The 27,300-nt window shown below is 40.5% G+C and overlaps 1 protein-coding gene across 3 annotated transcripts in view; it reads left to right on the forward strand.

Moving 5' to 3' along the window:
• TYK2 (tyrosine kinase 2) overlaps positions 1-16,820 on the forward strand; it is a 52,088-nt gene extending 35,268 nt beyond the window's left edge. For all 3 annotated transcript variants that reach the window (XM_039328351.1, XM_039328350.1, XM_039328352.1), the window contains exons 11-24: positions 599-705; positions 1,107-1,283; positions 2,075-2,162; positions 2,835-2,962; positions 4,047-4,182; positions 4,731-4,882; positions 6,477-6,627; positions 7,314-7,411; positions 11,138-11,330; positions 12,009-12,127; positions 12,398-12,570; positions 12,896-13,013; positions 14,257-14,367; positions 15,622-16,820. In XM_039328351.1, the coding sequence (XP_039184285.1) occupies positions 599-705; positions 1,107-1,283; positions 2,075-2,162; positions 2,835-2,962; positions 4,047-4,182; positions 4,731-4,882; positions 6,477-6,627; positions 7,314-7,411; positions 11,138-11,330; positions 12,009-12,127; positions 12,398-12,570; positions 12,896-13,013; positions 14,257-14,367; positions 15,622-15,756 (1,886 nt within the window). In that variant the 3' untranslated portion in view covers positions 15,757-16,820. The remainder of the gene's footprint in view (positions 1-598; positions 706-1,106; positions 1,284-2,074; positions 2,163-2,834; positions 2,963-4,046; positions 4,183-4,730; positions 4,883-6,476; positions 6,628-7,313; positions 7,412-11,137; positions 11,331-12,008; positions 12,128-12,397; positions 12,571-12,895; positions 13,014-14,256; positions 14,368-15,621) is intronic.
• Positions 16,821-27,300: the final 10,480 nt, after the last annotated feature.

Consider the following 27,300-nt stretch of genomic DNA (forward strand, 5'->3'; position numbering starts at 1 on the left):
AAGAAAAAGAATGAAAATATAAATATATAACATCATAATAGCCTCTATTGTTTTGTAGTACAGGCATTTAAAATTAAATCTAATTGATAAAAACTCTATCAAGATAGATCAGCATGAATACAGGATGTATTTCCTGGGCTGGGCATTTCATAGATATGCTCCAAATAATCTTAGAAAATCAACTCCATTGTATCCGGGCACACCCCATAGCTTCATTTGTAATGGCAGTTGGAGGAGAAACTGAAGAGGTCTGGATTGCCTTGGCAAGTCCATATGCTATGAGGAAGAGTAAAGTTGCCAGAACAAGTATCTAGCAAAATGTACTGTTTGACATTAACATGTCAGCAGAAATAGTGACTTTCAGGAAGAATTGTTGATTGAATACTTTCAGGAACAAAGTTTTAAACCATCTGCATAGTAATTTTTTAAAATTAAGTGCAGTTTCTAAGGAAACATATTTTCCTTGGTAGCATTAAACAATTGTTATCCATGCTAATTATTTTCTGAGAATGAATAAAATTGCTAAATGTTCTGATTTTGTGCTACTGTTTTACTGTAGTTTCTTAATCAGAACTTTTGGACTCTTTATGTTCTGCAGAGATCTCAGACTTGATCATCACACGAAAAGTAAAAGACGGCACAAGGCAGATTCTGAATTTGACTCAGCTGAGTTTTCATCAGATTCGGAAGAATGAGATTACACAGGTCAGCAGAGTTGGCTTGTATACATTAGAAGATGAAAAGTTGGGTTTGTAAGGGTATCAGCCAAAAAAGATCTAACTTTCTTTGCCACTTTCAGAAGTAATATCAATGAATACAAATTATGGCTTAGAAGCTACTAATAGATACAATTTTGATTTCATTTTATTTCTGGGGTTTGGAAGTAGACTTTGAGTAGAGATTGATTAAAGCAAGATGAATGCCTGACAGTGGAGATTACTGTCTTCTTTTTTCACCTTTGACAGACACAGATAGGATTTTGAATTTATTGATTTTCAAATAATTATGAATCAATTCTCAGCTCAGTGTGGAATTAAAGGATTAAGTAGTTTTTGTGCTGAAATGGAAAGCGGTTTAACTAACACTCGTGTATTGTTCTCCATCAGAGAGCACACTTGGGACAAGGAACACGAACCAATATTTATGATGGTATACTTCATGTATGCAGTGGGATCAATGGTGACGATGAGGCAGAGTATTTTTCTACTGAGCAGAATAACAATAGCCGTGAGATGCATGTGGTACTCAAGATGTTGGACCCAAGTCATAGAGACATTGCTCTGGTGAGTAGAGATATAGAAATATACGTTAGAAGTGAGATATTAGTAAATTAGTAAAACCAACTTTGGCAGAGAAATATCATCAGCTGGAGAGAAAAATTCTCCTGCCATTCAACGTGCCATCAAGTGGGGGGAGAGGGGAGGCAAGATATTAGTAAATTTTGTGGAAATATTGTATTCTATCTATTAATCTATCTACTGAAGAATAATAATTAACTTGCTCCAGAGCATTGTGGGAAATAGGTCCCTGCCTGAATTAGGCCTTTGGGTTGATCCAGCTTGTTGTCAGCAGCCTTCTTTGTGTTGGTGTTAATACCACTCAGGACTTTTCACTTTGCCAGCTTAATTCAGGCCAATGATGGAAACTAATTTCTGCATTTTTAAGATATATCTCATTTTTAATTAAACCAAGGCTGCTTATCTACCAATATAAACTACCAGCATTTCTAACTAATCTTATTTCCTCGTACTGAAACTCTTATGTCTGTAAATGATATATAATATTGTTTTAAAAATAAGCAAGAGGAATGAACAAGGACTCATATTGAGAAGGGGGGTTTTTTGGTTAGGAAAGCTTATTTAGTTTATCTTTTAAAATGAACCTATTTTTCTTTTGTGGAGAAAAACAAAATAACAAGAAATTAACTATTGCTTTATGACAGCAGGTGTTTTGTGCTCCAGGTTTAGGCTGAGAACTAATCATTAGTTTAGGAGCCTATGGCTGGATTAGACTGCTCCTGCTTTGTTCCTTGGCCAGTAGTCTGGATGTGATGCCTTCTCTTTCTTCTCTGCAGGCATTCTTTGAAACAGCCAGCCTGATGAGCCAGGTGTCCCATATCCACTTAGCTTTTGTTCATGGGGTTTGTGTATGGAGTTCAGAGAGTGAGTATTAATTGTATCCTTTGAAAGGTTCGTGCATGTGTTGTCTGCTTCTTTCAAATATATTTTTCTGTTTCCTCAACTACCTCACAAGCTTCAAGATGTACCTTTGCATCACATTTGATTCTTACTTGCTTAATATTGTTTTATCTCCTTTCATATCTAGCAAAAAAGTGTGTTAAACTGACATCACTTACCCATACCCAGCTATATTTTGACAGGGTTGCCCAATTTCCAGCCGATAAGATATCTTCTGTGATTAATTTAGATTAGGTTAGGATAGTTTTTGATAGCCAAGAAGTGCAGTTAATATTTCTGAGATATTCAGAAGCCACAGAGAACTGGATTATTGTGCTAAATGAGAGGGATTGATTTGACCTCCTTTTTCACATAGGAAGTTCTTAATTTTAAACAGTTCTTAAATTGACTATTTCTCATCAATGATGAGAAATAGTGGTTCTAGAAACTGCAAAAAAAGAAGTTTTAGGTGCATATGGCCCTGAGTTATGAGTCTGTGCACCCCGTCTTAGATCTATCTTAAGTATATAAAAACAGCCCATTCCCATTTCTGCTCATATTTTGTAGCCAATATTAACACCTGTTGCTATAGAGCAAGGATGCTAATCCATTTGTTTGCTTCATATTTTTCACCCCTTCTTCTGGTTTGATTTTCAGATATAATGGTGGAAGAATTTATTGAGCATGGTCCCCTGGATGTTTTTTTGCGCAATAACAAAGGGAGGATAACAGTAGGCTGGAAATTCACTATTGCAACACAATTAGCTAGTGCCCTCAGTTACCTTGTAAGTCTGTTGGTGGGGATTTGCAGTGGGTGGGTTTCCTTGACAAGTTTGGATGTCATTTTGGCTGATCTCCATTCTCAGTTTTTATTGGAGATATGCACAATGGCTCAAATGGCAGAATTGTAGGATTCTCTTTCTTAGATATAATTTTAATTACCAGTCCTTCAGTTTGAATTCGTTGGTATGTAATTTGGTATGGATATTGATCAGAAGGGTTATAAAAGTATTTTGGATTACATTCTGAAAAGGTGTTTTATACCCCAATGATTCCCAGAAAAGACACAACTCATTAAAGGTTGCAGAAAAGCACTTTACATAAACACAAACCTACATCCATACACTTCAAAATAACACTTTGTGGGACAGAATTGCTGTGATTTCCTGTGATTCTCAGCTTGAAGAACCAAAAAGGAAGCAACACTTGTAGGGCAGATTATATTCCTAGAGAAGAAGAGGAATAGCTAGTAAATAGGCTTTTGGGACCCATTGTTTTGCCCATTTAGTAAGATCTGATAGATCTGGACATTCTTCAGTTTCCATCCTTAAAACAGACCATCTGATGGAACTCAAGCGGCACATGTTTTCTGTTGTAGCACCTGCTGTTTGGAACAGTACTTCCCCAGAGGTTCAAGTTGCTCCAACCTTCCTAACTTTTAAACCATCTTTGAAAGCCTGGAACCTTTCCTAGGTGCTAAATAGTATGTGCTCATTGGGGGGGGGGGGATTTTATCAGTGTGTTAGTGTCCCCCACCCTGTTATTTTATTGTAGTGAATGTTGCATTTAAGTTATATTCTGCTCATAGTCTTAATGAGTTGGGTCGTTTATAAATGTGAGGAATTGTGTTTACAGGAAGTTTTGGGTAAGGAACAATAAATGTGTGTTGTTTTTTTGTTTATTGAATTTGTAAAATTTTTGTTTAATAGCTGTCTTTTGAGAAAACTGAGGCATAATGCAAAACCGACTAGTTTAGCTTGTATAGGAATCTAGAGACAGAATTCTTCTTTTTTCTAAACAGCAGAATTTTTTTCCTGACACACATTAGATATAGTATGTCACAATCTACCATTGTATTTGTTTATGTAGGAAGATAAAAACCTAGTGCATGGCAATGTATGTGCCAAAAACATCCTGTTGGCCAGGAAAGGTTTGGAAGATGGCTTGCTGCCCTTCATTAAGCTCAGTGACCCAGGAGTCAGCTTCACTGTGCTTTCCCAAGAAGGTAAACCGTTAATATTTAGTTTCTTCTTCACGTTTGTGGTCATTCGAGGTATATAGAGGTGATCAAGCTGAATATATTATATTAGCAGGCTTGAATAGAAGGATATTGTGAAAGCATATCAAATCAATCAGTATAAGTACACCTTGGAGGATACAGGTGTAAATCCTACTTTGGTGAGAAGGCTCCCTCACTTTACTGTCTGAGTCAACCCTTTCCATATTTCAAAGTAGCATGGATTATTTAAGGAAGGATACATTTGTTTGCTGGTTTGTTTAAAGGGGACTATACTTGTAAAAAATGAGGTTCAACTACTTGTTATGCCCACAATTTTAAAGGGAAGAATTATAGACAGATCTCCATGTGTCATGCTCACATTGCATATTACATGTAAAAGAGGCCTATGTGATAGCCTGCATGTCGCTAGCTAAGTAAATATTTGATATATCTTTCGTATCTTGACTGTAATCAATCTGTGTACTAGAGTTTTCATAATTTCTGTTCACTGTCCAGCAATTCCTAATTCTTTATTTCTTTCTCTGCTTGTAAAGAAAGGGTTGACCGGATCCCATGGATTGCTCCAGAGTGTATCAAAGATGTAAGCAACCTTAGCACAGCAGCTGACAAATGGAGTTTTGGGACCACACTGCTAGAAATATGTTTTGATGCAGATGTGCCGCTAAAAGAACGCACTCCTTCTGAGGTAGTGTCTCCCTCTACTTTTCTTTTCATTATATTGCTGCAAACTTCAGGGTAGGTTTCTTACAGAAAAGGGTGGATCTAGTCTCAACCTGAGAATAGTAACATAATAAAACATCTTTCATAGGAATACTGGTCTGCTTTTTTATTAGTTTATACTGCTAATTAGCATTTGTTTATAAATGCACAACCATATTATTGCATTAAATAATACATTCTGCAATAAGGATTGCAATATACTGCAATACAGTATATTAACTGTGGAACTAATATATTATGGTTGGAAGCTAGAAAGATCTTTAGGTGTCAACTTCTTTTGACATGAGAATTATTTTTTAAAAAATTACACTTTAAACTCTAAAACATGCACATCACTGTTGAAAAATAGACAATTTCATCTACAAATGCAGAAAGATATACTCTATAAGATTGGTGAAATTAAAGTAGTTGAATAAAACAGAAATATGCCACTGTTCCGCTTAATATATTTCCAGATAAAGGATGTAGAATTGCTGCTTCACTTATATTGTAGCTCTTAGGCAGAAGTAATGCAGAAGAAGAAGAAATATGTTAATTAAAATTGCTGGGAAGCCTTAACCTCAGATATATTGATGATACCATATTTCCCCCAAAATAAGACCCAGTCTCATTTCTTTTTGCCTCCAAAAAAGGCACCAAGTCTTATTTTGGGGGGGGGTGTCTTTTTTATGGTCTCACTTCATGGCAGCGGCACCAACAAATAATAAAAACCAAGTTTATGTGAGCAAGAAATCCTAGTCTAATGTTAATAGCTGGAGAAGTTGAAATACTAACAACTTTATCTTTTTAGACTCAAAAATTTACAAGTCATGTAGTTATGAAATAAATATCTGCTACTTTTGAGAAATATTATTATAGTGCTAGTTAAAATATGAAAGTGTAGCTACAACACCCAGATGTCACAGGTACATACTGTCAAGGCTTGGTTTTCTATGAAAACTTGACCATCAGAGCACAGAAGAATTTGAATAAAAGTGCTGGAGAAAAATATGATGGATATTTTATCTTAGACTGCAAAGGAACAAATTATTCAATGCTAGACTACATACAGAAACACTGAATCATTGAAGAAAAACCTCATGCCTGAAGCTGAAGACAATTACAAAAGAGATGGCAGAGGCACAGTCATAGATGGCACAATCATAAGTTTAGAAGAAATTTAAAAAGTTAACTGACAGACCCTCTTGGAGAAATTACTGAATGTCCGTTCATTGGCTCCTGAAAAGTCTGAAAGGGCTAAGTAACAATAAGATAATTTGCACCCTATTTCCAGGTAAATTATTGGAATGGAGTAGCTCCCTAAGGTATTCTTATAATGCACTAACAGAAATAATAGAAGGAGTGATAGAAGTAGGATTCCAAGACTAGATAGCAGGGAGATTTTTATGACCAACTTTAAAACCTAACTAATCATTAGGCATCTAGATCCCATTTGAAAGCTGTTTGGCATAAAGTGAAGACGAGAAATAACATTACAAAGGAAATGTCAGTGGATTTTCTATGTTTAATCTATTTTCATTTGGCAATATTAGTCATAAGCTTCTATTTTTTTTCTGCAGAAAGAACGTTTTTATGAGAAGAAGCATCATCTTCCAGAGCCATCCTTCAAAGAACTAGCTACCCTAATCAGCCAGTGCCTAAACTATGCTCCTGGAGAGCGACCTTCTTTCCGGACTATCTTACGAGACCTCACTCAACTGCAGCCACATAGTAAAAATCCCAAAAAACCCTCTTGGATAACAGCATTTTATTAGCCATATGAGAGCAACCTTTTTGCATCCTAGGGCCATGCTAAAAATAATGGGATCCATTGGGCTCATGACAGTGCATTCCCAGAGGAGTTGTGCTCCAACATGGAGGAGGGTGATTTTTGAAAAGGTGCATTATGGTTAGCAGAAACAGTATACACATGCTGTTTCTTTGTTTATTTAAACAAAATGACAAACATGTCACTGAATAGTGACAGCATGGTGAGTAGGTGCTCCAATGGTTGCAAAAGGAGAGCAGTCTCTGTCTTGTGTAACATAATGGTGTTCTCTCACTCCCTTTTTTGGATACAAGAGGACAACTCAATTAAGATGCTAGGAGGATAAGCAGAGACTCAGTTTGTGGCCTGATCATATCTGCTTAAATTGCAATACCAATGAGAGAGAGAGAGAAAAAACAACAGCCCTAACAATAAAAACTAGAAGAGATTGTACAAACAAACCTAGAAATTTGTTTGACTCTAAAAGAGAATAGAAAATTAACGAGGCTATGAACATTTAGTCCTTCAGTACTAAACTCCAATAAAAACCTCTTCTGATCTGTATGTTGTAGGCTTCCTAAGAGTGCTTTGTAAGTTTCTTTCCTTCTAGTCATTGTACATCCACTACATCTTTCTTCTTGTTTTCCAGATCCTCTTGACATTAGCTCTGTGAATCCTGCGTTCCCTGTATCAGACCCTACTGTCTTTCAGAAGCGCTACCTGAAAAAGATTCGAGATCTGGGTGAGGTAAATTGCTTTTGTTAGGAATAACAACTTATTTTCTTCCTCCATTCTTAAAAAGTAAGAGCTGAAACAGATTATTCTCTTTGTTCCTGCAATTAACGTTTTCTATCTATATATTGAGGATCAAATGTCTCGCATATCTTCATTTTAAGAAGCAAATATAGTTTTCTATCTTTTAAGAAGCAGTAAAACAAAGATATATTCAGTGAATATATAACAGGGAAGTGGAATTATGTTCAGTTTTAGTTACAACTGTATCAGTGTAATAATAAGCAAATATTAAGAACAATGCTATAACATTTATAAATGTACATATTTAGGGTTCTTTTATTTCAGCGCCCATCTCATATTAAACTAAATGTTCAGCTGCTGATAAGGCATTTTAGCATCATGAAATACTTATCTTTATTTGATTGGCAGATATAGTCAGCTGTCCCATCACACGCAGGATAGAGTGTTGGTTCCTAAATATTCTCATCATATCAGTCAAAAGAGATACAATCTAACACTGATGCTACCATTAGTAATAATCTTCCTTAGAAACGAACCATAGTTTTATTTTCCAGCACTCTAGTAATTAGTGCTTCTTGGGTGTTTAATACTTTTTTTTTCTAGTTCAGTTCAATGGCATTCAGTTGTACAGATCTCAGACCAATAGACTTTGCATGCAGTGAGCCAAATTGTAATTTACATTATTTGTGTGCAGATAATGCCACAGTACGCTAAAGGATGTAGTTGTGAATGCTCAAGATAAGATAAGATAACCTTTATTGTTATTTTTTTACTGTGGGCACAACGGCACACATCAAAACTGAAATTTAGTTGCCCGCTCTCAAAGTGAAACACATACATGACACACACCTAAAACATACTGTATACAACATATGTATAGACCCACACCTCTACATATATATAACAAACAAATGTTAAATATTCCATCTTGAACATATAACGGAAGGAGGACGCTTGAGAATTCACAAGGTTAATGCTGTATGGAATGGCTGAATCTGGATGTTCTGCTACGGATACCACGAAGCCTCCTCCCAGAAGGTAGCAAAGAAAATAGGTCATGAAGAGGATGTGTAGTGTCCCAGATAATCTTATGGACCCTGCTCAAGCAACACTTCTGTGCTATGTCCTGGATGGGAGGGAGGGAACTGCCAATGATCTTTTTGGCCATCCTCATCTCTCTCTGCACTGCCTTCCTGTCTGAAGCAGTGATGCTTCCAAATCAGACTGATGCTGTATGATGGGATGCTCTCGATCGTCCCCCTGTAGAAAGTGGTAAGGATAGGGGAAGGAAGATGTGCTTTTCTCATGTGATACAGAAAATGCAGATGCTGCTGTGCCTGCTGTTGAGCGACCAAGCCAGCCTACTCGTTAGCGGAACACCCAGGAATTTGATGCTGGTAACCATCTCATTAATGCACAGAGAAGTGTGGCTTTGCCTGCCTTTTCTGAAATTGACAATGATCTCTTTGGTTTTTCCGGTATTTAAAACTAGGCTGTTTTCCTTACACCAGTTCACCAACCCCTCAACCTCTTTGAGGTAAGTATCCACACTGTCATCTTGAATAAGGCCCACTACTGTTGTATCATCTGTGAACTTCACAATATGGTTGGTGGCAAACCTAGCACAACAGTCATGGGTCAACAGGGTGAACAGCAGCGGACTTAGGACGCAGCCCTGTGGAGAACCATGTGCTCAAGAAAATGGTTTTAGAGGTATTTGTTCCAACTCGCCTGTTCGTAAGAAAATCAAGAATCCAGTTGCACAAAGGAGTGTTTATGCCTAAAAGGCCCAGTTTGTTTCCTAGATGCTGGGGAATGATTGTGTTAAATGCCAGACTGAAGTCGACAAATAACAAACGCATATGAGTATTTCTTTCCTCTTAAGTGCTTCAAGCTCAGATGGAGAACGGAAGAAATAGCATCCTCTGTAGAGCTATTTGATCGGTAGGCAAACTGAAGTAGGTCAAATCCTGGCGGGAGGGTTGATACAATAATGTCCTTTATCGGCTTCTCAAAGTATTTCATAATCGTGGATGTCAGTGCAACCAGACGGTAATCATTGAGGCCTGTAATTGTGGACTTTTTTGGTACTGGCAAGATGATGGCCCTCTTAAAACACGATGGGACCACTGCCTGCTGCAATGAGAGATTGAAAATATCTGTGAGAACACAAGCTAGCTCATCTGCACATTCCCTAAGGACACATCCAGGGATGTTATCTGGTCCTGCTACTTTCTGAATGTTAACTTTCTGCAGTGTTTTCCAGACAAAGGTGACATCAAAGCTTAGTACTTACTCATCAGGATGGGGCACAGCTTTCCTAACAGGAGTGCTATTTGATGCCTCAAATCTACCAAAAAATGTATTCAGTTTGTTTAGGAAGTCTGTGTTGTCCTTCCATCTTGATGTAATCACCTTGTAATCCGTAATGGCCTGGATTACTTGCCACATTCGCCTGGTGTTTGTTGGGTCCTGAAAAAAGTTCTGAATTTTCTGGCAATGGGCTTGCTTTGCACCTTTTATGGCACTTTTCAGATTTGCTCTGGCTGTTCTAAGTGCCAGCATGTCACCGGATTTAAAAGCCGCATTCCATGCTTTCAGCATCTTGTGGACCTCATAAGTCAACCACAGTTTTTCATTCGCCCTCACAACTATGCTTTGCAGGACACAAACATCTTCTATGCACTTTTGGATATATGCAGACACCGTGGTGGCATACTCCTCAACATTTGTATGTTGGTTATCAGTAGCTGCGTCCTTAAACATGCCCCAATCTCATTTCCATCAGTTTTTCCCATTTATGTAATGATAGCAATACCACTTAGACTTATATACTGTTTCATAGTGCTTTACAGCCTTCTCTAAGCAGTTTTATAGAGTCAGCATATTGCCCCCAACAATCTGGGTCCTCACACTAGTGTCTGGGTCCTCACATTAGTATCATTACACTAATGGCACAAAGATGTAATTGGTGCCATTTGTATTGTCACAAGGATGTATCCTTTGCTTTATTGGTTTCTGAAGCATAATAGACACCTCTCACCAACAGTTAAATCTGTTAAAATGAGGTTTTACTATGATTATATCTTATAGGGCTCAATTAAAGATTCATTGGATATGAAACAGACCTATAGTTCATAAACCCACTACAAATCCTGTCTTTTGTTTTTTATTTGTTAATTACAAATAAATTTTATTATTTTACTTATCACGCCAAACTGTAGTTTCCAAAAATCATCATTCAACCTATCTATATTTTCATTTTTAACAAGCCATGTGCAACATACCCATTCAGATGTTCTTTCCCCTTGCCTTCATTTGCTCCATAGTTTTGTCAATTTCAAACAATGATCTTACTTTGCTGATTGATCCTATTTTACTTACGTATCTGCTACATGAAGTATGAAATAGGACCACAAATAGAGATTAACTTTAATCATAGAAAGATTCAAGAATGAAGAAAAAGAAATATTATTCAGACTTGATTGTGAAAGTCAGTGTTTTCTTTTCACAGCATAACAACAACTAAGTGAAATATTCCTTGATTTGTATGTAGCAAGGGATTATTCTGAGATAATTGAGATTAGTTCTCCTTCTGAAAGGCGTTCTGTACATCCAGGTAGTTGCAATCAGTGTTCCCAAAGAAATATAGTTTGGCATTTGGCTTTTGAAATTCAAAATTCTTACCTTGTTTCTTTCTCCCTCTCATTCTATTAGGGCCACTTTGGTAAAGTGAGCCTGTATTGTTACGATCCTGCTAATGATGGCACTGGTGAGATGGTAGCAGTGAAGTCATTGAAATCAGGTTGCAGCCAGCAGCTCTTGACTAGTTGGAAAAAGGAGATTGAGATCTTGAAGACACTCTACCATGAGAACATTGTAAAATACAAAGGCTGCTGCAGTGAGCAAGGTATGAAATCTGAATAGCTCTTGCAGGAGCAAGATGGTGAATAGTATAAGTATGAAATAAGCATGGTACTTATATATAACTAGTCCCAAGAGCTCCCGATTTGTATCCTAACTTCGTCATAGGCATAATTTTTGAAATAGCTGCTATAATTTTAAATTACATTTGCAGATTTGGGCAACGCTTTCAGGGTTGCATTCCCATATGAGCAAACAATATATCCTCTGCACGCAGACTCCTTTCTGCCCATTTATTCAGCCATTTTTTTCTCATCCTCGGATTATAGTTTCTCCTTCAACCAGCCTATATACCTCCTTTAACCAGTCTATTCCATTGTTTATTCTCTACTAATAGCTAGATCATCTTAATAATAACAAGTATCTCAGAAAGGTAGTTCCGAATCTGCCAAATTATTATAGATTCTGTAGAGTGTATCAGGTACATTGGCAGCAGGACAGGTTCCCTTAATGTGGCAAGAGAAAGAATGCAGAATCAGCATGGGGGAGAAATGAGTATTGCAAGTAAGCCTGATGAACTGCCCAAAAGATACTGAAGATCAAATGTGAACTGCAGGCCCTGCATGTGCTCTTTGTTTAAGCCAGGTGTTTTAAAGACCAAATAAATTAGGGGAAGCAATGATGCTTTTTTTGAGCTAATATTTGTTGCATTTTTCAATTCCAGGAGAAAAGATTGTACAGCTTATCATGGAATATGTGCCTCTGGGAAGTCTGAGGGATTATCTTCCCAAACACAATGTCAGCTTGGCCCACATTCTCCTCTTTGCCCAACAGATTTGTGAGGTAAAGTCTTGTCAGTGTTGGATACAACATTTATGTGGTTCTTGACTGAGGGAATGCCTTTTTCTTGGCTCATAGTTCCAATAGGTAAAGCAAAATGGAGAGAATTGTTTACATAATTGTTCCTTAATGCTAGGAAAATATTTTATTTTTATAAACGGAATAGGATACATGAAATTCAGGATTGCCAGGTCTGCCTTTGGGTAAATACACAGCTACTGATTGCTTTGGCCTCTGATTAAAGAATGTAAGGTGGCTCTATTTTCTCTGCAGGGAATGGCTTATCTCCACTCCTTGCACTACATCCATAGAGACCTAGCAGCTAGAAATGTGCTCCTAGAGAATGAGAATATAGTAAAGATTGGAGATTTCGGTCTTGCCAAAGCCATCCCCGAAGGACATGAATACTATCGTGTCTGTGAAGATGGAGACAGCCCTGTCTTCTGGTATGTAAACAATTGCATTATTTTATGGATTTTTGATACTTGAGAGAGCTGACTGCACTATAACTCATTCATACAGGCATTATATCATGTGGAATCAGTTAATTGTTGTGTCTTGTTTTCAATAATTGGAGTGAATGATGATAATTGCATGCTTTTATATAGAAGAGTGCTTTGGAAAAGAAGAATTGCAATCTTACAATATGTAAAAAGTGAGTTGTAAATGCCCTGTTTGACAATTTCAAAGCCATTTGACTGCTGTTGGATAATCTAGAACTTCACTCTAATTAAGATGCAGTTTGTCAGTTCTTTATTGCTATTTACACAGGTATGCTGTGGAATGCCTCAAGGAATGTAAATTCTATTATGCTTCTGATGTCTGGTCTTTTGGAGTGACTTTATATGAACTACTGACACGATGTGATTCAAGTCAGAGCCCACCAGCAGTGAGTAAAATTACTATTCATAACATTATTTAGCAGCCACAAGCCATAGCAGCCATGAAGAATCATTGCAGGAATTGGGTATATCTAGTGTAATGAAAAAAAGGACTAGGAGGTGACATGATAGCAGTGTTCCAATATTTGAAGGGCTGCCACAAAGAAGAGAGGGTCAAGCTATTCTCCAAAGCACCTGAAGGCAGGACAAGAAGCAAAGGATGGAACTGATCAAGGAGAGAAGCAACTGAGAACTAAAGAGAAATTTCCTGACAGTTAGAACAATTAATCAGTGGAATGACTTGTTTCCAGAAGTTGTAAGTGCTCCAACACTGGAGGTTTTTAAGAAGAGATTGGACAACTATTTGTCTGAAATGGTGTAGGGGTTCTTGCCTGAGCATGTGGTTGGACTAGAAGACCTCCAAGGTCCCTTCCAACTCAGTTATTCTGTTATTCTTTATTGTAGACTTGGGACCAAATCAGAATATTCAGTATAACTGTTGCTTGGATGCATTTAGGTGACTCAGTCATAGACAGCATAGTGGCCATGTTCTCTGACTTCTTCCTGAATACCCATAAGCTCCTTTTAATTAAAAGAATAAAGAAAGCAAAGCATTGAATTCTAGCATTATATTTAAGTGTGGTTTTTAAACCTCATTGTAATTGTAGATAACATTTTGAGAGCTTAATAGGTTTCTGCTAAATGGATGTTTGTAGCTGGGTAATCTGCTCCAGTAGCCATTTTATAAATGCACTCATCACACGTGTTCAAAATCTAAATGTATTCCTGCCCCCCCCCCCCAAATTGCTTATAACTATGTCTGTACTTCAGAGGACTGTCAGTGCTGTTTTAGTTGTAGTTTAGTTATCTAGGATGTTGGTTAGATTTAGTTATCTTTAGTTGTAGTTAGTTACCTAGGATGTTGAAGTCCATGCTGGCCTAAGGGCTAATAACTGTCACACAATGCTATTGCATATATTGTTCAGTTCTCATAAATTTACAGGAATGATATAGCATGATGCAATATTATTTTGTTACGTTTTTAGATCCTTCTGACTGAATGCACCATCATTCAGTATGCTTAGAATATAATTATTTTTCTGAAATGATTTTTCTCAAACATTTATTGCCTCTGAGAAAAAATGTGTACAGGTTCATTGTAAAGTTTTTTTTGAAGAAAGAAACTTTTGGCATGTGGCATCTTCATGTTACCTAATGACAACACTGACTGGATTTCCCATATTGCTTTAGAGATTTATTGAGATGATTGGAATGACTCAGGGTCAGATGACAGTGCTGCGGCTTATTGAGTTGTTGGACAGAGGAGAAAGGCTACCCAGTCCAAAAGACTGCCCTTGTGAGGTGAGTATGTTCTCCTTTGCCTTTGATTGCCTTTTTGTTATAGAAGTTGTAGTCTGGGGATCTCAGCATTTTGCTGCATCCAGAGCTCCCAAACAAAATTAAGATAACTATGTTGCTCATCTTTGTGATATCTGCTAAAGGTTTAGAAAACAGTATATTACTGAAAATTATGGAATCAAGGATTACTTTCAAGACAGTTTCCATTCTAAGCTTAGTCAAAAGTAACCAATGGTAAATAATGCAAATTCATGTCTGATAGCTAGATATGAAATCAGGATTGTTGATTAATATTTAAATGGATAAAGGATGTGTTGTTAGTGCCAGTGATACATTTTAGAAGATAATGATATATAGTAGTAAGCAAAGGAAAAGTCTGTGATACATTAGAAGCATTTTAAGCTATTGTATAAATACCCTTGCTACAATCTTTTTAGTTTCCACAAGTAACGCTGCATTACTTACTGTGCAATTCTATGCCCACCTACTTAGAAATCCCATTGATTCACTGGGTTGTAATCCCAGGTAAATGATATTGCACTGTATTCTTATATTCACATTTCTTCACATATAGGGGATAATTCTGGTAAATCTTCCAATAATTTATAATGTTAGCCAATATCTGAACATGTTCCCATTCCTTCAGATGCTCTACTGTAATTTGAGGATGCTTCCTCATATAAATAAAAATAATTCCTAAGGGTTAAAGCCTTCATGTTAAATATATCTCAATTTTTTTATAAACAAACAATTAAATATACAGGAACAGCTACATTAGCTCTGATTAGAAAGCATAGTCTTTTTATTCCAGAGCAATTAATGCTGCAAATAATCTGATTTGGAAGTTTAATAGACATCTAATATCTCCTGGTGATTACTATTTTACCCATTAGCGGTGGTTTTTAGAGCAGAAACTGCAGAGCAGTGTAACTGAGAGAGTGTCTTCTCTGTCGTGTATTGATCTGTGTTTTCTTTTTTTAAGCTAGCTTGGAATCTAGAAAACAAGTTGATGGGAGGGGAGCTTGTTAGATTTACCAGTAAAACAATACCACATAGTATTGGACAATTTGCTGAGTTACCTTTGTCTCTTTCTTTTTTCTTCTTTCTTTCTTTCTTTCTTTCTTTCTTTCTTTCTTTCTTTCTTTCTTTCTTTCTTTCTTTCTTTCTTTCTGTCTTTTTCTTTCTTTTTCTTTCTCTCTCTTTCTTTTTTGTATTGTATGTGCTTTTTGTTTTCTAAATCTGTGCCTTTTTCCACAGATTTATCGTCTGATGAAAAACTGTTGGGAATTTGAAGCTTCATTCCGCCCAGCCTTTACAAATCTAGTGCCCATTCTCAAAGCCTTCCATGAAAAGTACAAGACCCAGGCCCCTTCAGTTTTCAATGTGTGTTGATGAGAATGAAGAGATTTTGTACCAAAGACCAAAGTCTTATTTGCACTCTGTGTCCTAGTGCTTACATGTCTGAAAAACCACAGTGCCATGAAAGTTGCTTCCAAGCGACAGTGATCTTGATTCTGACTTTCGCTGTTTTGCGCAATGTCCCTGCATTGCCTGGGGCATAAGGAAAAGCCCATCCAATTTCTTTGTCTAGCTGAAAGGCAGAAGCTGCTTATGAAACTTTGTCCTTTGCTACATCCAACTGGGATGCAAGTCATTTGTAAAGTCTCATTATGAGATGCCCTGGTACAGGAAAACAAGTTGGTATCTAATGCATTTAATGGACTCTTGAGCTTATGGTCCGATGCAGAGTATGAAGTTGTAATTCAAAGAACCTTGAAAATGGAACACAATATTTGACTCGCTATTTGAAAAACCTGTTGTATCACATAGAACGGCTTAGCAAACAGAATGAAAGGCATTTATTCCCCAATTACTCTTTTTACATCTCTTTATCACCCATAGCATAGCATTATTTGCACATTTACTTGGTAAATGTCACTCATCTGCCTATGTGGAGTCAGAAGCATCTTTAGCTGACTCAATGCTGGAGAAGGAAATATCTGATCATGTCTGTTTACAGAGATTTTTGTTCCCAAAGAACAATCCTTACTGTCTCCCAGAGAGACGAATCGAGAATTTCCACTAATGGGGATTTGCAGCAACTGCCGTATTTCCCTTTAAATTTTCTAAGAGCTCATTGTTTTTTAAACTGATATAAAACAATTGCATTTTTTCTTGGGCTGAGAACCATTTCCCAAACTATTATTGGATTGAAATAACCAATCCCAAAACTTCACCCCCACCTATCCCTGGTGTTTGCTAGTCAAAAACTTTGAATTTGAAGGGAGTTGGAAAGAAACTATAGGCCTTAAATAATACTGAAAATGAAGACAAGAAATGCCTTTTGATCACTAACTAGTTGCTACCTTCTGACATGTAAGCTTTATGTAGCAAAATAAAGGTGGCCTGAGCTGGTAATCCCACATCCTGGGAAAAAAAACTAGCTGCCAGAACAATTGTGATTCCTCTTCTTTGTTGTACTGTCATTTTGCTTCCTAAGTAATTGGAATAATGGTTTTCATTATGAATCTTCAGCTTGTTTTCCCCATATTATCTTTCAAATGAAGTTCATCTTTCATAAATGTGTATCAGAACTTGTTGGGAGTGAGACTGCAGGCTCTAGTGATATAGATCTTGATGCACTGTGGTCAGCACACCCAATGGCTTCAGTACTGATTTCTTACTAATGTGTATTCCTGGTTCCTGGCTTTTTGTAAGTAGGGGTTGATTTTTGCCATGTTTTGCCAATCTAAGATTGCAGAACATTGATGAGCTGTCTCACCTGTGTCACTTAATTTAGAGCAATCTTATTGCCTTATAGAAGAGGACAGATTCTAGTCATAGTCACATTGGCCTCCATACAGTTCCTCATTTCTAAAAAATGTCAGAATTAAGTATTTCTGTGATTATAACAAGCAGGGTGATGTAAAGCAGCTTATTTATTAGCTGTACTATTCCAGACAGTGTCTTTGAGCTATGAATATTTGAGGTCGTTGCTTATTCTTCAGCATTCTATCACCATTTTGCTTTCTTAAGATTAGAAGCAATCACTTTTTTCAGATTGCCATTTGATTTGAAGTATACCATCAAGAAAGTGATGAAGAGAAAAGGTATAGATAATAGGATTCCTGAAAGTTATTGCTCATTTTTACTGAGAAAGCTGTGTAACTGGTATCCATAAATGGTTCCAATTCTCACCTGCTCTGAATTGAAGACAGGGGGAATATTTTAAGACACTTAATGTTGAGTCTTCCCTTTCTGGAACTTATTTGTATAACACATGAGAAAAATACCTTTGTGCATAATTTTGAAAATTATTTGGGGGATAATTTGGGAATTTATATATTCAACTTATTTGGTTATCCAATTCATAATGTGATTTGTGGCTGAAGAAGTTGGCAGTCTGAAAGTAACCATAGATACAATAGGACAAATAGATAGAAACAAACATTTGCTTGTCCTCTCAATTGTACAAAAGGGTCTGATAGTATACAGCTTTGCGTGAGCATGTGTTGATTCCACTTGTTTGAGTAACCAATTTTATAAAGTAATAATGGAGTATTACAGAGAAGGTCTTTTGAGAGCAAGAGCTCGTTAGTTTAGTAGTCTATTGAATGAGGAGGTGATAAGCCGCCTGGGAAAGCCAAGGGAAATCATCAAAACAATTAAAAAATGAAAATTAGAATATTTCAGACATGTGATGCGACACCCAGAAAAATACGGCATACTCCATTTAATCCTCCAGGGAAAGATTGAAGGCAAATGAGGTCCAGGCAGAAGAACATCATGGCTTCAAAATCTAAGGGACTGGTTTGGACAAAACTCAGCAGCACTTTTTTGTGCGGCTGCTGATAAAAACAGGATCGCCAACATGATAGCCAATGTCCAATAACGGATATGGCATGAGAAGAATTGAATGAGGACCTGGACCAGGAGTGAGGAAAAACCTTTTAGTCCTGATTGAGAACACCGAAATCATCTGAATGACTTTGGGTCAAGAAGGCAATGAGAAATCAGTTTTGCAAATATTGCCAAGAAAACTGCATAGAGATCGACTCAAAGGCAAGCATATGCACACACCAACTCTGAGTTATTATTGCTCATGGCAATTTCATTGATTCTTTGGGGATTATTTTATTATCCGTGTTGATATCTGTAAGAGATTACCTGGAACTGCTGACTAAGGTCTCATCATCAAATATCCTGTTTTAACTTTCTTTTCTATTAAAAGCTGTGCTGTCCTGCTCGTGTACGCACACACACAGGTGTGTAAGGAGTCTTATTAAGGCTTCTGAGCCTGAATTGGTATTCCCCAGCAATTCCCTGTGCCAGCAGCAGCTCAACCCCAGTGAATTCCACAGGCTACTCAAATGAAGCCAATACAAGTCCTCAAGGCAAAGGTGAGTCCAGTCCATTAGGCAAAAGCAAGTTCCCAAGGCAAAAGCAAGTTCCAAGACAAAGGCAAGTCCAGGGGCAAAGGCAAGGCAACAGCTGAAGTGACACGAGGCAAGATCACAGCAAGAAAATGAACATATTATTCTCGGTATTGTTTCCATCTGTCTACTGTACTAAATAACCAGCTTCTGGTGTAGCCATCAAAAGGAATGAGGCTGCCTCCTCATAAGTAATTAGGCTGACTTTAGCTGCTCCTGCCTTTTCTCCAGCATGTAGAGGAATGTAGACTCCACGCATGGGTTGATTTAGTCTTCTAGCCCAATCAGACCAAACAATCAAAGTTGCCATGCCCCAGTTTTCGTTTGGTCTCAGCCCTGAAGACACATGAGAATTTGGCTCCTAATTTAGATTCAAAAAGGTAGTTATTGCCATTCGTGGTTTCTCTATCCTTTTTTTCCTTCTTGGGGGGGGGGGGGATTGGTTCAGCTCTGAGCTCAGTGCTGCACCATTTCTTCTCTCTTAATCAATTCCCTTCTCCGTGAGTTTTCAGAGGCAGACAGCTGATCGTAGATTGCTGCCTCCTCATTACAATCCACCTCCCCCACCCCCTCCCAAGATCTTCGCTGTGAATGCGAAGCTAAACTACTAATTTTCAGCTGAAAACTGAAATCACCTTCTTAGGTTTGTTACCAATTCAAACAACCTGCGGGTGCCATTTTGAGCCTCTAGAAGGCTTGATCCTCACACTACTCAAGTACTTCCTTGTTACTGTTGATTGTCAGCTGTAAATTACCAAAAAAAAAAACAAAAAAACCAGCAGGTGAACTGTTTGACTAAAAGAGCTGATTACCAGATTACTTGCAGGAGAGGATTTTTTCTCTCAGCTTGTTTCATCTCATCAGATTGTCCCGGCCGCCATTTTGGGCTCCGCCCGATCACACACATTAAATTGATTGCTTTGTCCTAATTACAGCCTTTTCAGTCACGAAGTAACTTACTTATTTGGTGATTCTCACTAAGTGGGGGGGGGGAATAGGAGTTCTAATTACATTCCTTTAGATCTTCATTCAGCTGCTTAATAGGCACCATCTCAGGTTGTCTAGTGGACATAGGGAAAATACCTCGAGTCTCTCACTCCATTTTATCTGGTAATATTCCAGACTGTGACTTACCAGTACCTTTTAAATATCCAGTGCCAACAAATTGGATGGCTGCTTGCCTTGCCTGTTTTCCGCTGTCTGCATAGTGGTCGGCACTTACTGTCCTAGCCGTCACTAAGTGAGACACGAGGGTTAAAAAAAATAAAATAAAATAAAACAGAATTAAATTAAACAAGATATGTACCTATATTCATATATAGACTTATCTTTAATTGATACCTTTTCAGCCAAATTGTCTCTATTACAGTGGGCCTGAAAAATTGAATGGGGAGGACAGCCCCTGAGTGTAGCGCGGCTTATATCGCGTAGTGACTCCATGCTTAACGGTGGGCCGGACCTCACAGACCCTCGTGCAGGCCTGTACCACCCAGGTGGGCCGTGGCCTTCCTTTCTCCTGCAGACCAAGGGCCGATCCAGGGATCTCCTGGTGAAAACCTGCCCTTTCTTCTCCTGCAGAACAGGACTGATCCAGGGATCTCCTGGTGACAACCTGTCTTTTCTTCTACTGCAGTACAGGCCAGATCCAGGGATCTCCTGGTGAACACCTGTTGTTTATTTCCTATTGTTTATTTCAATATGGCGGATAACACCGTTTCACAGGCTTCCACCTCCAGTGGAAATGTAAAACACAAGCCATCCAGTCTGGATACACCTGCAAAAGCCAAGGCCAAGGTCAAACGGACCTCTAAGGCCGATGACAAGCAAGCAGATAGCAGACATGGGGTGCTGGAGCGACAATTCTCCAAAGCCCAGCGGCAGACAGGAGAGACGCAGCTTATCCCCTCACCTCCTCTTGCATCCACATCAGGGGAGCATCGACCTTCCCCTCTTACACAGGCTTGGTCTCCCGAGCAGACCCTGGACCAGGGTTCCTTGCTGGGATATGAACGGGACCATCTGTCCCTCTTTGACCGAGAATTGAGATTACAGGTCCAAGATTCAATTCCAGCTGCTGAGCCAGGACCTTCCTCAGTGTCTTGTGGGTCTCAGGGGGAGGTTACTACAGTCGTCCCTCCCCCAATCCCTTCAGCATCTTTCAAGCCGATGGCGGCGGGTCTTCGGAGCCCCGAAAATCCTTCATTTACTGTCCAGCTCCAAGCCATGATCTCACAGGCAGTGGTTCAGGCAATGGCGGCTTCAGGGAGGGCCATTCCGGTCCAAGGACCGTCAACCCCCCCTACGCCCACGGAAACTAGGCATCCCAGGGAGTATGTGATTTCAGATCACGGTTCTCCACCTCAATCTGAAGGGAGCGAGATATCAGATTTTTCTGCTCAGATTCCGGAAGAAGGCATGTGGTCAGACGGGGAAGACATTCAGGTGGAGGCCACTCCTATGGTAGGGGTGTTTAATCCAAATTCCTTCTATCCTCTTTTACAAAAGGCCTATGTCACCGGAAAAATTGAACCCGTGAAACCACAGACGACCGATCAGGACTCTGGACAGAGTTCTGACCCACTGTTTCTGGAACCGGTCAAGAAGAACCTACAGATACCTTGCCCCCCTATGTTTCTCAAATCCATTCAGGATCAGTGGGGATCTCCTGGAAGTTTCTCTGCTCTTGGGGGATTAGATCGTAAACTCTTAGATACGGTCCCTTCCCTCAATGATGTCCTCGAAGTTCTGAGTGTAGACGAGGCTCTCGCCCCCATACTGTCAGACACCAAAATCCCAGGAGATATGTCGGAGGCCCTTAAGGCTGAGGACAAGAAGTCTGAGATTTCCCTCAAAAGGACCCATCAGGCATCGGCTTGGGCTATAAGAGCCTCAACATCTAACTCCTTTTTCGCTAGAATTGCATTAATCTGGCTCAGGGAATTACAGGCCAGATTATCCCCAGACGAGGTAAGGGTTCACCAGGATGTCACTAAACTAAGGGCCGCACTGGAATACATGGCGGATGTGTCTCTGCAGTCGGCCAAATATTCGGCTCGGGCCATAGCTTCCAACGTGGCCGCACGCCGGTTGTTCTGGCTAAAAAATTGGAAGGCCGATACCAGGCACAAATGGAGAGTAGCTGCGGCACCATATCATAAGGGTCGCCTTTTTGGAGAGGTTCTCATTCCTTACCTGACTGAAAACAAAGAAAAGTTGAAAGTACTAGCTCATGTTGTCAAAAAAACAGGCAGACGTTTTTCTCCATACAACCGGCGTCTGTCGTTCAAGTCTGGCTCAGACCGAACTACATGGAGCGGGTATCGGCCCTTTCAAGCAGGGCCGGACCGCTCATCGGACCGGTCCGGCTACAGAGACAAGCCAAAGCCACAATTCCAGGCTAAGAGGCCCCTTCGCGGCAGAGGAGCTCGTCCTTTCCAAAAGTCAAAGTGACTTGAGGCGGATTCCTCCCATTGGCGGAAGACTGGCACTATATTTCCACAAATGGGAAAGTACCACCACGGACAATTGGGTTCTAACCACTATCAGAGACGGACTGTCTCTGGAGTTCCTCACACTCCCACCTCGGCGCTTCATCTCCTGCCCCCTATCCAGAAATCCCGTGAAACAAGGTCTCATGGAGGAGGCCATTTGTCATCTGTTAAGCATAGAGGCAATAGAGCGGGTACCCCCAGATCAATGGGGACTGGGTTTCTACTCCATCCTGTTCGTGGTACCAAAACCCTCAGGAGGATGGAGGGCGATCCTAAACCTCAAGGCTCTAAATCGGTACCTAATTTACCAAAAATTCAAGATGCAAACTCTTCATTCTATTCTGGGCAGTATTCGGCCGGGGGATTTTCTTACATCCATAGATCTGACAGAAGCTTACCTGCACATTCCCATTCATCCAAATCACAGGCGTTTCCTCAGATTCAGGTATTCCAACCATCACTATCAGTACAGGGCCCTGCCATTCAGCCTATCATCAGCTCCAAGGGTTTTCACCAAAATCCTGGCGGTTCTCGCCGCACAGCTCAGGTTGGTACCAGTCCGCGTTCAGTGCTACTTGGACGATATCCTAATCCAGTCGTCCTCGGCACTGAACGCCCGTTCAGACGTGGCACTGACGATCAAGACACTCCAGGATCATGGATTTATGATCAACTTCCCAAAGAGGCCATCTGATCCCAACAAACCGTTTGCTCCACCTAGGCGCAATAATAGACACCAGCCAATGCCGAGTTTTCCTGTCTCAGGAGCGTCAGCTCAGCATACGTACGATGGTCACCAGGGTGCGCAAGGAGAAACGTGTAACCCTGCTCCTGCTGTCACAGCTGTTAGGGAAACTGATCTCATGTATTGCCATAGTGCCTTGGGCCAGGCTTCATACGAGACAACTACAGTGGTTTCTACTCCCTTACCAGAAACGGGGTGTAGCATGTTTTCCACAGAGGGTGCGAGTCCCACCACAGACACTCACGTCCCTCATCTGGTGGTTGTCCCCAGCACTGTCCAAAGGATCCCTGTTCAGAGAACCAACTCGGGTAACCTTGACCACAGACGCCAGTCTGTTTGGATGGGGGGCACATCTGCAATCTCAATTCGCCCAGGGACGGTGGTCTCAACGGGATCTCAAGAAAAATATCAATTGGTTACAGCTCAGAGCCATACACCTAGCATTTTGCCATTTCCAAAAGGAGTTGGTGGGCCGCCACGTGCTGGTTCTGACAGACAACGTGGCGGCAAAGGCCCATGTCAACAGGCAGGGCGGCACTCGATCACGGATTCTAATGTCCGAGGCCCAGTGTCTGGGGTCATGGGCAGAACAGAATCTGTTGTCCCTAAAGGCAGAACACATTTCAGGGGTGGAAAACGACCAGGCAGATTTTGTGAGTCGATCTACGATAGATCATTCAGAGTGGCGTCTACATCCCCATCTCTTTCGGGAGATAACTCACCGTTTCGGTCGGCCCAAAGTCGACTTGTTTGCATCCCCGAAGAACACCCAGCTTCCCCGGTTTCTATCTCGGTACCCATCCCAGGGTTCGGAAGGAGCAGATGCCCTCCGCAGCCCTTGGCCGGCGGGTCTTCTATATGCATTTCCACCCCTTCCCTTGATCCCGGCTGTCATCAGGAAACTGTTACAGGAACAGGCGGAGCTAATCCTTGTGGCCCCGTATTGGCCGAGGCGTCCATGGTTCATGGATCTCGTGAACCTCGCCGTAGCCCCCCCTTGGCAAATCCCTCCAGAGAGGATAATTCTAACACAGGGGGCCATATGCCATCCGAATCCACAGTGCTTACAACTAGCTGTCTGGCATCTGAGCGCCAGTTCCTGATGTGCGGATCTTACTCTTCAAGGGTGATAGCTATGATCCAAGCTTCCAGATGGCCGGCGACGAACCGAATCTATGATGCCACTTGGAAGAACTTCTGTGACTGGTGTACCTGTAAGGGTTTGTCTATCTCTTCTGTCACTATTCCAGTGATTCTTGAATACCTCATGGATGGAGTGGATAAAGGCTTAGTGCCCAACACCTTGCATAGACAGGTGGCCGCTCTTTCCACGGTGTTCACCTGTGCCAACGCCACTCCATTGTCCCATCATCCCAGGGTCCGATCCTTTATGAAAGGAGTCTCCAACACCAGACCTCCGGTAGTACACAGGTATCCATCTTGGGAACTACCTCGTGTTCTGCAGGCACTCACTAGGTCTCCCTTTGAACCTATAAGGTCTTGTCCTCTTCACATTTTGTCCCACAAGGTGGCTTTCCTAGTAGCCATCACGTCGGCGAGACGCGTGTCAGAGCTGGCTGCTCTTTCAGTTAGGGAAGACCTGTGTACCTTCTATCAGGACAGAGTGGTGCTGAGGTTAGATCCCTCATTCATTCCCAAGGTGAATACCCTGTTTCACCGGGCTCAGGACATTGTACTACCAAACTTTTGTCCCAATCCTTCTCACACACTAGAAAAGCAGTGGCATTGCCTAGATGTACGTAGGGCATTACGTCATTACATTAAGAGGACAGCTTCCTTTCGCAAATCGGAGGCATTGTTTGTCTCTTTCCACTCAACTTCCAAGGGACAGAAGGTTTCCTCCTCTACTATAGCCAGGTGGATCAAGGCCTGTATCGCTCAATCTTACCAGGCTTCCTCTTTACCTGTCCCAAGCCGCCTGACAGCACACTCTACTCGTAGCGCTTCCACATCGGCGGCGTGGCAGACTCAGGCGTCCATAGAGGACATCTGTAAGGCGGCTACGTGGTCGTCCCCTTCACCATTCATTCACCACTACAAACTCGACAAGTTTGCTTCCGCGGAGGCTGCGTTTGGCCACCGGGTTTTACAACAAGTGGTCCATTTCAGCACCGACACTTAACCAACCTGCTTCCCACCCGTGGGATCATAGGGGCTTTGGTATGTCCCATGCGTGGAGTCTACATTCCTCTACATGCTGGAGAAGGGGCGTTGTCTTACCTGAACGCCTTTTCTCAGCATGAGGAATGTAGACTCCACCCCCTCCCTGATTATTACTAGCAGCTAGGTTAGTGTCAGCAGTTCGGAGCCATCTCGTCATACAATCATTCGCTTCGCCCTTTCGAAAACTGGGGCATGGTCAGACCCTGCAGAGGCGTGGCAACTTTGATTGTTTGGTCTGATTGGGCTAGAAGACTAAATCAACCCATGCGTGGAGTCTACATTCCTCATGCTGAGAAAAGGCATTCAGGTAAGACAACGCCCCTTCTCTGCCCTACATGTTCTTGGATCAGGTGCAGAAGGCAGTTCCTCATGGCTGAAGCCTTCCCCACTTGAAGCCTCAGGGCTTCCTGCTGCAGCTATGTTTCAGCCAAATCACTCTCAGGTAGCTGCTTGGAACCATTGACCAACTCCCCTCCTGACATGCCCAGAACTGGTTCATCCTCCTCCAAGCTGATATCTGGAGAGGTATCTGGGAAAACATCTGGGGAGTGATCCCCACAGCATATTAGATGTTTGCCCAATCTAGATCATCAACTGAAATGTAATACCACCAGAGAACAAAATAATTTGAAGAGGGTTGAACAATTTGTTTCTGAATTCATTATGACTAGATCTCCAGGTGACTTAATTAGCTCAGAGTATTTTATATCAACCCAAACTGATATTTATTTTTTTACAATATATATTTGATACAATATGACACACATATGATAATGTATGGCCATATCTATTTAACTTTCAGTACCACCATTCCTCTTTAAGAATAGAATGGAATAGAATAGAATAGAACAGGAATAGAATAGAAATAGAATAGGAATAGAATGGAATAGTAGTCTTCTAGTCCAACCCTCTGCTCAGGCAGGAACCTGCCATTTCAGACAAATGGTTGTCCAATATCTTCTTAAAAACTTCCAGTGTTGGAGCATTCGCAACTTCTGGAGGAAAATTGTTCCACTGATTAATTATTCTAACTGTCAAGAAATTTCTTCTTAGTTTTAGGTTGCTTCTCTCCTTGATTAGTTTCCATCCATTGTTTCTTATCCTGCCTTCAAGAATTAGGAGAATAGCTTCTTCTTCGTTGTGGTAACCCAAGATGTTGAAACACTGCTATCACCCCTAGTCCTTCTCTTCATTAAACTAGACGTATCCAATTCCAGCAACCATTCTTTATATATAGTTTTAGCCTCCAGTCCCACGATCATCTTTGTTGCTCTTCTCTGCATCCCAAGATGGTTAAAAAAGACCCTGAAAACTATAGTCATTAAGCAATGTTGAACGTAAATTATGGCCCGCAAAAAATGAAACAAAGTTGAGGTAAATTACATTCTCCGAATCTAACAGGATTCTTAGTGATTTTATAAGGAGAAAGGGATGAGAGGTATCTACTATAATTTTAACAAAAATCGAGAGACCACTAGATGTTTTTTCTTTGCTGCCAGTTTTTTTTTTTTGCCACTCTATATAATTCGACCTATTAAATATCATACCTCAAGGCAGGCTTCCTCGAAATAGCCCTACATCTTAATATGCCGAAGATGTGATGTTATTATTTCCTTTCCATAATTAATAGTCTTGTTGCGTATTACAGCATTGAAGTATCACGAGCCTCGATGTTTTTTCTGTAAAAAAGAAAACGGCTGACTTTCCAAGCAACTTAGATGATGCACAAAATTGTCCTAACACGAATGGCTGTTCTCCTTTTCACTTCCGCCCAATCCTCCCTCACTTTTATTTCTCTGACCTCTTTCGCTGCTGCCCAGATTTCAATCAAATCTGCTTAAGCACCGAACACGCCTCCGGACTGGGCGGGATCGAGCGCGGAACTCTTTATTCAGTACTGTGAAGAGTTAATTCACACTCAAGCCTCTCATTGGACAACCCATCTAACGGCTGTCCGGGAGGTGGGCGGGGAACTCCAGGACCAATGGGGGCCTGGCATGATACTGACGCCATTCTTTCCCACCTCCCTCTGCCGGTGGTGTTAGCTTGTGAGGTGGAGGTGGTGGTGGTGGTGGAGGAGGAG

This window comes from Crotalus tigris, unplaced genomic scaffold, assembly GCF_016545835.1.
Source record: "Crotalus tigris isolate CLP2741 ecotype Arizona unplaced genomic scaffold, ASM1654583v1 scf7180000024375.2447938, whole genome shotgun sequence".
Lineage (NCBI taxonomy): Eukaryota > Metazoa > Chordata > Lepidosauria > Squamata > Viperidae > Crotalus > Crotalus tigris.